Here is an 11,670-nt window from a genome sequence, read left to right on the forward strand (position 1 = left end):
TGAGATTTATGGAACTATGCTGTGTTTGCAAATTTCTAAAACTCACAAACACAAAATATGTATTTCTGCATTTGTACATATATGTTAAAAAAAAAAAACTAAACTAAAAAAAGTAGGTTGGAAGGATGTGCATTACATTCACAGGAAAGTGGTTGCCTGGAAAAGCTGGAAAAGGCAAGAAGACCTGTGCAGTGATGGGTGTTTAGAGAGTTCCAAGAGCTGAGGTGTGCAGGCAACACAGCCTAGGCACCTGAGGTAACAAACTACCTCAGGTAACACTCCCTGTCCTGCTCAATCTCGTCACCAAACACACACACACACACACACACACACACACACACACACACACACACACAGAGTTAAATTGTGTTCAAGTCCAGTTGAAGACTATGGCTTCATCCCTACCTATCAATAAGAAAATGCAATGTTTTTAACTACCATTTAAGTAACTCTATCTTGCTTCTTTATTTTCACTGGATAAAGGGTTTAAATAATAATCCTGGAATTTGATCAACGGTTAGGTTACTTCAGTTGCGTTTATTAAATGTAGTAACTCTTGGACTGTACCAATGTCAAGTCAAATACATCTCTTGACTGGAAGATGGAAATTTCAGTCAAACCCATAGAATTATTTGGACATGACTATATTGCCATAAATAGCCAACCTCAACATCACTAGGCACTTTACCACTTCTCTGAATAGGAAAACAAGAGGCTAACTGACAGGGGATTTGTTTCCTGCTCCATCACATTTTACCATCTGCGAATGAAAACTTCATTAATTCAACTTCTAGAGATACATATCAAAAGCCCAGGAGCCTGCACTTCTCTTTCCACTATGAATGCATTTGGAAGAAAAACATTCTCAGCTTTTGTATTTATTTACTTTAAAGGGCATGAAAATCCAGCTTTCAGCCAGGGCCATAATCATTTTCCAAGTTTAACAACTCACAGGGGGACCTTTCCCTTATCCCTATTGCCCCTTTAGTCTGAGAGCATAAGTCTTTCTGTCTCTGGGTTCCAGGGTGTTAAAGAGAACCTTCAGCAGGCACATTTAGATATAGAAGGCAGAACTGTGGTCACCAAGGGCAATGGCCAAGGGGAGACATAAAAAGTGGGTGTAAGCTTACTTAAAGGAGGCCGTCTGCCTGACATCCAGCCCCCACCACACTCACCGTGCCTTCAGGGTCCATCAGCAGCAGGTGCTTGGCCTGGCCGTTGTGCATGCCGGTGAGGACAAAGGAACCCGAGTTCGTGGTGCTTTTCCTGACCAGGAAGTCTCCATCCTTCTTCAGCAGCCCCTCTGCCTCCTTCCTGCTCATCTCTCCTTGGTACCATGGCTCTTCCTTTAGTTCTTCCACCATCTTGGCATCCGGGGCTCTGGGGGAGATGGGGCTGATGCATTCTACTGAGGCTGCCTTGCTCAACATTGGTCCTATGGTCTGGTTCTTGAGAGCATCTTCAAAAGGTTCTGTCAACAACAACAATTTCCAGCAACAAATCAATCCCAAGAAGAGCAATTGGTAAAAAGTACAATGTCAGAGATGGAAATACAAAGGCAACTTCTACAAAAAAAAAAAAAACTTGATAAAAATAACTGGCTGTTAATGTAACAAGACTCATCCTAGCAAGTGTTTAAAAGCACAGCCAAAATTTGGGGATGACTCCAATGAGTCTGGTTTTCCAAGACAGCTGGGATTTGTATGTTGTGCCGAGTATTCAAGCACACTCATTGTCTAGCTGGTTAGAATGACTTCACTTTTGCCCACTGCCTAATCCAAGAGGCCATGCATATTACATGCTGTCTACTTTCTCTGGAACATTTGACCACCTCTTAAAATATCTCTTCCCCTTTGGAATAAAAACCTGCAAATACTCAGAGGAAATACACAATGGAAAAGATATGCTGAAAGGTTTTGATTTAATTCAAAATCTAAGTGCAAACCACCAAATTCTTATTTCAAAATCTTTGCATCAGACAAATTGTGAAAAGAGAAGAAAGCTGGCATTTGTTGAGTGTTTTTTATGTGACTTGCCCCAGACTAGGAGCTCTACCTTCCCTTGACCTTTGCTTGTGTCCCTGTGGGAAAAGACTCCTGTTCTAGTGTCTGAGATCAAACCTGGCTTCATCCCCTTCAGAACACCCTACTCGCTGCAGCATATCAGTGAATGTGGGAAGATCCACTCTCACAGAAACAAATACCAGCAGCCCAAGAAGGAGCCAGGCCTGTTTAGATAAATCTCATTGTTAGCTTTTCTAATAAAGTAATATGTACAAAAGTACTCTGAAAAAGGATACACAGTGCTATGCAAGTGTGAGGTATTATGATGATTACTGAAGACCACACTGACCATCCAGTACAATGCAAGCCACACGAGAGCAGAAATGGTTATGTCCTGGTCACTATTATACCCCAGACCCCAACACTGTTCCTGGGATATAATTTGTATTCTATAAATACTCAATAAATGCTGTAAAATAAGACAAGTTTGTTAAATGTTAGTAGAGAATGGGCATAAGTAAGGTGAATAATGAAACCAAAAGTAGGTCATTTTGATACTTGTTAAACCATTTATAGATTTGGGGAGAGGAAGAGGTTAACACTATTGGCTAAAATTCTGTTTGAGGATTGTTCTCTTTTTTTCTTTTTTCCAGATTATCCTGAGTAGCTGAAAATTTGTATTATACTGTTTTTGCACCATCACCACCACCAACTTCAGCATGATCGGCACCACCCTTACCTCCATCATCAGTTCCATAAGAAACCACAGTTACCATCAGCACCCCTATTACTACCCTCATTCCCACATTCACCTTTATCATCACTATCATCATCATCATCATCACAACCATCACCACCACCATTACCATCACCATCACCACCATCAGCACCACCATCAATACCAGTACCACCATCAGCACCAGCATTACCATCACCACCATCATGAGCACCAACAGTACCACCATTAACATCATCAGCACCATCACCATCAGCACCACTAGCACCACCATTACACATCACCATCATCATCACCACCATCAGTACCACCATCAACATCAGTACCACCATCACCATCAGCACCACTAGCACCACCATTACCATCACAATCATCATCACCACCATCAACACCAGTACCACCATCACCACCAGCACCATCAGCACCAGAATTACCATCACCAACATCATCACCATCATCATCACCATCATCAGTACCACCATCAACACCAGTACTCCATCACCACCAGCACCATCAGCACCAATAGCACCATAAACACCATCTCACCATCTTGACCATCATTATTTAGTTCTAGAGGTTCAAGATAAATAAGACAGAATGCTGGCTTTACTTCTATTTCCATACTTTTCACTACACACCAGCTTCTGCTAGGCCCTTTCTACCTTCTGTCTCACTTTCTCTAGTTTTGGAAGCAGGAGTAGTGGAAATCAACTGATGGAAAAAGGGCTGTGGTCCCTGTTTTTTCCCAACTAAAGCCCCAGTCCAGTCTCTTTGCTCAAGCTCTGAGGCCAGGAGTCACTGGTAAATTGACTAAGTTAAACAGTAGCCTTGTCCTCACACACACAAAACACTATGAATATGAAGTGTTGATCCAGCAAGTATGGACTCAGCCATCCAGCTCTGCCTTTCTCAAGCAGTAAATAAAGTTACTTAACATCTAGGATTCTCTGCTTCTTTCCCTGTAAAATAAGGGTAATAATAATAATATCATCCACCTGTAAGACTGTTTTGAAAATTAAATAAACTTACTAATGTTGGTCTCCTCTCCCTCCGTCTTCAGCTTGTAAAATTCAAAAGTGATTTGAAAAAGTAATTTTAGAATGTAAAGTATGAATTTTTGTGTGTTTGGGAAGCTCTTTCAAAATTCTTTAATGACAATTTCCACTTTTATTAATCAGTTCATAAACGATTTTACTAATCTGTATTCCAAATGAAAACTCCAGGGCAATCATCACCCTATATTGCCATCAAAGACAGCTTGTAGTGGCTCCCCTCATCCTGCCTTATGTTCCATCCCAGCACTTATCATTACCTGGTAGTACATATTCAGTTGTTTCTTTAAGCTCCCTGTAGTAGAGACTTGGTCTGTTTTGTTTTCCTGTGCATCCCTAGTAAGTAGAATAGTATCTGGCACGTGGTAGGTACTCGATAACTATTTGGGGAGTGTTGGGTGAGAGGAGGAGAGACTAAGAGAAAGAATGAGAAAGAGAGTGTGTGGATGCATGCAAGAGAAAGTGTATTGTAATTTATTTCTTGTTTATAGTTTGGTCTTGCTTCATAGGCTGAGAGTTCCTTGAAGACGGGGGCTATGCCAGTTCATCTTTGCATCCTTAGCAACTAAAACAGTATTTGGCACGTAATGAAACAAAACCAATTACTGTTGAATCAATTCCAACCCATGGCGATTCTACGTGTGTCAGAGAACAGTGTTACGTAGGGATTTTGATGGCTAATTTTTTGGAAGTAGATCACTAGGCTTTTCTTCCAAGGCACCTCTGGGTGGACTCGAACCTTCAACCTTTTGGTTAGCAGCCGAGTGAGTTAACCATTTGTACCACCCAGCGACTCCTGGCACACAATAGCCAATTAATATCTAAACAAACAAATACATGAATATATTTAATTATATATATTGTCTGTCTTCATACATTTGCAGATCTTCAAGAGAAAAATTAGTTCCAAAAAGAGAGGGGAAACTGCTGTGCCTCTGGACCGCAGAAAAGGTTGGCATTTAATCCCAAAGCAGAGACAGGACAAGTTCAAAACCCTAAATGTCCACCATCATAACCCCAAAAAGCACAGCTAATCATCTCCATTAATCCAAACCCTACTAGCAGGAAATTCAGTAATTGCACAGATTTCAAATAAAAGGCAATGCATAAAACAACCTCAAAAGAGAAGGAAACTTGAGGCAAATGGAAACTCACTCATGTCAAACAAGTCTTTCCGTGGGCTGTTCTCTCCACTGCTGCTGGCCGCTCCCATGTCCAAGTTCAGTGCAGCCCCTGCCAGGGCCAGCCCGGCCTGCTGTGGGATGTGCTGGGTATTGACGTAGGTGGGTGCTTCTCCTGTAGGGGCCTCGAGTGACTTTCCTTCTGGCATGCTGTAGATGTCCAAAGACCCTGCAACAAGAAAATGACCCCTTTCTCTTCTTATGATGTGAATGATATTCATGCATCTGTATTTAAGCCACCAAACATTTAATAGAGAAGTTCCTTAATCTAGCAATAAAAAAAAATTTCTTCCAGGGAGATACTGGGTGGTTAAGTTCTCATCTTCTGATTCTGCCATAACACACTGACGTGTTCTGGACCCCGGAAAGTGTCCAGTCCTTCATGTCAAAATGGGATCTGTGAGCCAATATCAGGATGGACATCCATGATGGTTAGGAGCCTTACCAAAGATTCTGGGCCTCTCTAACGGGAAACTCGTGAGAGTGGAGCATGCAACACGGGTGGTAGAAAGGCAACTCAGAAGGAAGGACTGGTGATCTACTTCCTGGCCTCCTCATCTCCATTATAAGTGCTCCCATGTCAAATAATTGGACAGAAGAACGACAAGCTTTGTTTTAATTGCTCCTTTTTTTTCAGTGCAAGTGAATGCTTTATAAAGTCACTCCACTCTACCAACACAATATGGGTGCTGTGGTCCCCATTGTAGAAAGGTACTTCCTAATGAACTAAGAAGTGTTCCTTATAAAACACAGCCAGCATTGCCGACCAGAGCTCCACACAGGAACCCTGGGTGGGCATGTGATGGAAGATCCCCACCTCCTCTGAGGCCATGACATTGCCGCAGTGGGGCTTCCCAGCTGGTGAAAAGATGAGCTGAGGCACACCTTTAGATGCAGATATAGAGGTAGAGGTAAAAGAAAATGTAGGTGTAGGCTTAGGCATAGGGGCTGGTGTAGGTGTACGCATAGAAGTAGATGATAGATATAGAATAGGGGTAGGCGTAGGTATAGATGTAGGAATAGGTATAGATATAGATATACAGTAGATATACAGACGTGTATAATATAGAGACAGAATAGATGCAGATGTATATATTTATGTGTGTGTGTATCTAGAGAATAGAGACTTATGTTAGCAGTTAGCTTCCAGTCAGCTCTTAGACAATTATATCTAAATTATTTTTAATGTGGAATGTAAGTGCATTTTAATAGGTTTGATAAGATGTGGATGTGTCCCTTAATAGCACTGGGGCCTATGAGAGACTTATACCCAAGTGTCCATCTCTGCCACATGCTGGTGTATAGGCATCTACCCACATACCTAACTGTCCATCCTCAGTGGCATTGAAGAAAGCAGGAATAAGATGCATTTTATTCCCCTTAAGAATGGTTTCTCCCCTATAGCTTTGGGCCCATCTCAAAAACGATTTTATATCTGGTGCTATATCAATCCCTAGGCTAGAGTAGGTGCTTTGATTTTCCTCCTGAAGCAGACCCTGGGTGGAGAGAAGTGGGGAAGTGTGACAAGGAAAGGAAGGCAGCCAAAACAGGGCATGTCAATAAACAAGTCACTGCTATGAACCGCTGGGGCTCAAGCCTGCTGGGGAGCTTATAAATAATATCAACACCCTTCAAAGTTACCCTCCTATTCCCATTTGAAATTGGTCGAGGGTGCTTGGAATGCCAGTTTCTCAGCACCTCTGGACATGCAATCTCTCATGCCAGAGGAGAATGTCCGCAGGGTGCTGTGGGCCTGCACTGGGCCCTGGATTTTACAGTAGGCATTGTCTAATTTGTGCCAGTGGCCACCCTAGACAGCTGCTATTTCTATGATCTAGCTAGGAATCTGCAGCGCCAACCACAGTAAATATTTATGATAGGTTTCTCTACCACTCCACAAGGAATGAACTACCTACTGATAAGCACATTACTTTTTAAAAATATTCTTGCTTCTCACCCACTTCACCTTGCCTCTCACCTTGTCTAACAGGTGGCTGCTGCCAGTCTTCGCCAAACTTGTCTCCTAAGTGTCTTCCCTGGTAATAAGTTTGCTCTTTTCCTGCAAACTATACACAGATATAAATACACACACAAAGAGAAAAAATCATCCCCTTCTCATTTCACCATCTTTGAAAACCATAATATAGTAGCAGGGACCTTAACGGTGGGCCAATTGCATCCCATATTACACCTAATTTTCCCTTCATGCTTCACAGCTGGCATTAAGATTTGGGAAACAGGTTTCTGTGAATATGAGGAAGAGTATGCATCACCATAAAAACTACATACCCCCTCTTGTTTTCATTACCCCTACATTCCCTTCCTAAGTGTGGCCATAAATTGAGCTCGTCCATATGTAGCTGCATCACTCAACATATCTTGAAATAAATTTCAATTAGAGAGTGTCTATGTGTCAGAATATACTTCTCATCCAACACATATGCCCATAATCTGTTCATGCTTGGCTAAGTCCACCCAAAACAATCCTGTCTATTCCCTCTCATTGTTAGATCCTTGATTTCAATGTTATTTTGACACTTTTATTGGTATCCTTATCATTCGCATAAGGTAGATGGTGTGAAAAAAAATTCCCTGAAACAAAATAGATACATCATAACCATAAAAGGCAATTGTCTTACTAGAATTTTGAGTTGGAGGGAAAATCAAGGAAATGAGTAAAATGGAAAAGCTCATAAAATTCTCACCATTTTAAGGGACTACATCCACTATCTTTTCAAGGGCCCCAAAGCACACCAGGCCTCTTAAAAGTCTTGAAATCTCTCTTCTCCTCATTAGGACCACAGTCTGATGGAATTTGTCCTACAGTAGGGAGGAGATCTAAGACTCCTATCTCATGAATCACAAGACAGTTCCAACGCATTTGACTAATGCCTCGTCATATTAAAACAAAAGCCTCTCCTATCTGTGAAATCTGATGGGAGAGAGTTCATGAGTTCTTCTGTCAAGAGAAGATAGAACATCAGCCCGAAATAAAATTGAAGGAAATAAAGTGTAGCTGGCCACAGCTAAAAAAAGAAAAGGTGCAAGATTTACCTGGGCTGTGTCAGGAACATAGGATCTAACTTTCTGTCGAGCATCATGAAACCCCCCTGGAGGAGGCACCTTGTTTGGAATGCTATTGTAGTATGGATGGTCAGAGTCATCTCCCTCTTCTTCGGTCCATGGCTCATCCAGACTCTGCATTCTGTAAAAAGAATATTTTCAAAAGCTTTGAGCTGACAAGACCAACAAATCTATGGCACCTATTGCCCAAAAAAGAGTTTAGTCACTGGCCCCTCCCCAACTACCTAGGTATTAGGCATATGTGAGAAAAGATGAGTGGTTTGGCTAAATATACCTGCTTTATTTAGAATTAAAATTCCAGTCATATTTGAAACAGGAAATAACCTCTTTTGTAAGTATATTTTAATTTGGAAAGAAAGAATTTATGCATAAGGATATGCATGGCACAGACACACATTTGTCAGTCATAAAATTTACCCAAAACAAAATCAACTCAGAAGCAGAGTTTTAGTTATATCAGCAAAAATGCAGAATAAGGGCCTCTGAAGATTCTCTCCTGCACAAAAGCAATGAGAAAACTGGCAAAAATTGCCAGAATCAACTCTTTACAGAATTCTAGAAATGAATCAGAGGCTTGCAGCAAACCACAGACTGTTTATTCAAGAAAAATAGCTGAATCTCAGTAACAATAACAGTTTTGTGGCATTTTAACTTGCCCTATTCCCCTCTCCAGAACACTTAATTGTGTTCATGAGGAACCCGTACATAGATCAAGAGGCAGTCATTCAAAACAACAGAACAAGGGGATACTGCGTGGTTTGAAATCAGGAAAGGTGTGGGTCAGTGTTGTATCCTTTTACCATACCTACTCAATCTGTATCCTGAGCAAATAATCCAAGAAGCTGGACTATATGAAGAAGAACGGGGCATCAAGATTGGGAATACTCATTAACAACCTGCGTTATGCAGATGACACAACATTGCTTGCTGAAAGTGAAGAGGACTTGAAGCACTTACTGGTAAAGATCAAAGACCGCAGCCTTCAGTATGGATTACACCTCAACATAAAGAAAACAAAAATCCTCACAACTGGACCAATAAGCAACATCATGATAAACTGAGAAAATATTGAAGTTCTCAAGGATTTCTTTTTACTTGGATCCACAATCAACACCCATGGAAGCAGCAGTCAAGAAAACAAAAGACTCATTGCATTGGGCAAATATACTGCAAAAGACCTCTTTAAAGTGTTGAAAAGCAAAGACGTCACCTTGAAGACTAAGGTGCACCTGACCTAAGCCATGGTGTTTTCAATAGTCTCATATGCACGTGAAAGCTAGACAGTGAATAAGGAAGATTGGAGAAGAACTGATGCCTTTGAATTATAGTGTTGGTAAAGAATATCGAATATACCACGGACTGCCAAAACCACGAATAAATCTGTCTTGGAAGAAGTACAACCAGAATGCTCCTTGGAAGCAAGGATGGAGAGACTACATCTCAAATACTTTGGACATGTTATCAGGAGGGATCAGTCCCTGGAGAAGGACACCATACTTGGTAAAGTAGAGGGTCAGTGAAAAAGAGGAAGATCCTCAACGAGACGGATTGACACAGTGGCTGCAACAATGGGCTCAAACATAGCAACAACTGTGAGGATGGTGCAGGATAAGGCAGTGTTTCATTCTGTTGTACATAGGGTCACTATGAGTTGGAACCAACTCGACAACAACTAACAACAACAACAACATTTCCATCTCCATGGTGGCCTTGAAAACCAACAGTCCACCATCATAATGAAAACCAGCAGCCTGGAGCCTCAGGAGAGGGTAGAATATTGTCCTATTCCTTCAAATCTCCATTCCCAGAGAACTGTCATCATTTATTCCTTCAAACGCCATTCTCAGAGAACTGTCATTATTTGATCTGTCTGGTGGTTCCCTGGAAAACCCCACTCCTAAAGTTGTCTTTATTTGACTTGATTCACAGTTTGCCCACGGAAAAATGTCTTTTACCCGGAAGCATTTGTTGAAAATAATTAGAGGCTATTTTTTAGCATCATGGTAGCCTGAGGTGGTGGACAACAGTTGGGGAAAATAGTAGGCTAATCAAAAGGCTTAAAAGGAAAAGATGGGGAATGAGATGTCCATGGGGACTTTGATACACTCTGACATATTTCTAGGAATCTAGAAGGCCATACACATGTGTAGGGCTATGTACCTGCATAGGATTATGTGCCTGTTTAGGAAAGACCTGAGAAGATCCTAAGCTTTCACCTATGAATGACCTTAAAGCCTTGCAAAAGCACACATACAGAACCCCTCAGCAAAGACTGGGAGACTCATTGGTCCTGGGAACGTAAGGAAATCTCTGTAATTAGCTGACCACTAAGCTAACCAATTAGAGATGTCAGTGACCACATATGACAAAGACAAAGACTTTACAAAACAAGTTCAGAAAAGTCACTAAAACAAACAACATCAAGAATAAACTCTGGAGGGGGCGGGGACAAGATGGTGGAGTAGTCAGACGCTTCTGGTGGACTCTCTTACAACAAACACCCAAAAAACAAGTGATTTGATTATATATGGCAATCAGGGAGCCCTGAATATCAAAGGCAGAGTTGAGGAACTGGACAGAGTGGCAGAGGGAGGGAGAGATGGTTCGGAAGCAGTGAGGAGTTGCCAGACCTGACCCAGCAAGAGCCTGAGCCCTTCAGGCCTGATCAGCTCAGGGGTAAGCAGTGAGGCAGGCAAGCATCGGTGCTTGGGATGCAAATTCCGCACCGGGAGAGAACCAGCCGCTGAGAGTCTACTCGGCCATGCAGAACCAGTGAGAAGCACCCCTCATCAGTAAAAGATAAGTACTTGTGTACTGCTTACTGCACAGATCAAAAACATCCCCCTTAGGGACAAACCTCTCTCCCACTTACCTCCCTGCTCCCTGCTCTGCACTGGATCCCAGACTGGCTTCAGCAATTGCCAAGTACCCTGGGCCAGAAGTATGATCTGTCACACGTCCTGAGCCATTCTCCTGGCCTTGGAGAGTGAACAAATTAACAAACAGGTGAAAAAATAAACTGCCAGCTCCCCTAAGCCAGGAACCCAGGGTAGGCACAGCTCCCTTGCCTAGGCATAGGCATAAGGGATCCATGGACTTTGAGTGCCTTTTCCCCTGCATAGACTTGTGTAGGCCCATCTCAACAGCATAGGCCCTCATTACTGCAGTACAACAGGGTATATATCGGAACTCTAACTTCAACTGTTTCAGCTGTGAAGTGGCAGGTTCTTGATGTTTGACACTGCTCTGCCCATTAAACAGGGTCTTCACCTACCCACATCAGAGGCCTGAGGACTGGTGGCTCCACCTACGCCACCTAGCCACCTACAATAGGGGCCCAAGAATAAGAGGTACCCCCCAGTCCTTACAGTAAACAGCATTAGGTGCTCATAGTCTGGCTGCAAAACCCACCCACCTACATGTTCTAGGGAACAGGGACATGTCTTCCTCCTGGACACTCGAGGCAGGCAACAGCCCCTTGCCTTGCTCAGAGTGTGTCCTGCTGCAGCCAGATGCTTGTGCCTACACCAATCGCCCATGCCTGTCTAGGACTGTAAGTGAGAGCCTACACCACACACTTGGTGGCTATCTACCTGGGCACCTGAGCTGAATCC

General features: G+C 42.5%; 1 protein-coding gene across 1 annotated transcript in view; it reads right to left on the minus strand.

The window, feature by feature from the left end:
* SHC3 (SHC adaptor protein 3) overlaps positions 1–11,670 on the minus strand; it is a 255,705-nt gene that overhangs the window by 15,003 nt on the left and 229,032 nt on the right. Inside the window, exons 8-11 of the mRNA XM_004384231.1 lie at positions 8,027–8,177; positions 6,951–7,038; positions 4,947–5,141; positions 1,176–1,471 (exon numbers count right to left, since the gene is read on the minus strand). Coding sequence (XP_004384288.1) covers positions 1,176–1,471; positions 4,947–5,141; positions 6,951–7,038; positions 8,027–8,177 — 730 coding nt within the window. The remainder of the gene's footprint in view (positions 1–1,175; positions 1,472–4,946; positions 5,142–6,950; positions 7,039–8,026; positions 8,178–11,670) is intronic.

This window comes from Trichechus manatus, unplaced genomic scaffold (genome assembly GCF_000243295.1).
Source record: "Trichechus manatus latirostris isolate Lorelei unplaced genomic scaffold, TriManLat1.0 scaffold00120, whole genome shotgun sequence".
Classification (NCBI taxonomy): domain Eukaryota; kingdom Metazoa; phylum Chordata; class Mammalia; order Sirenia; family Trichechidae; genus Trichechus; species Trichechus manatus.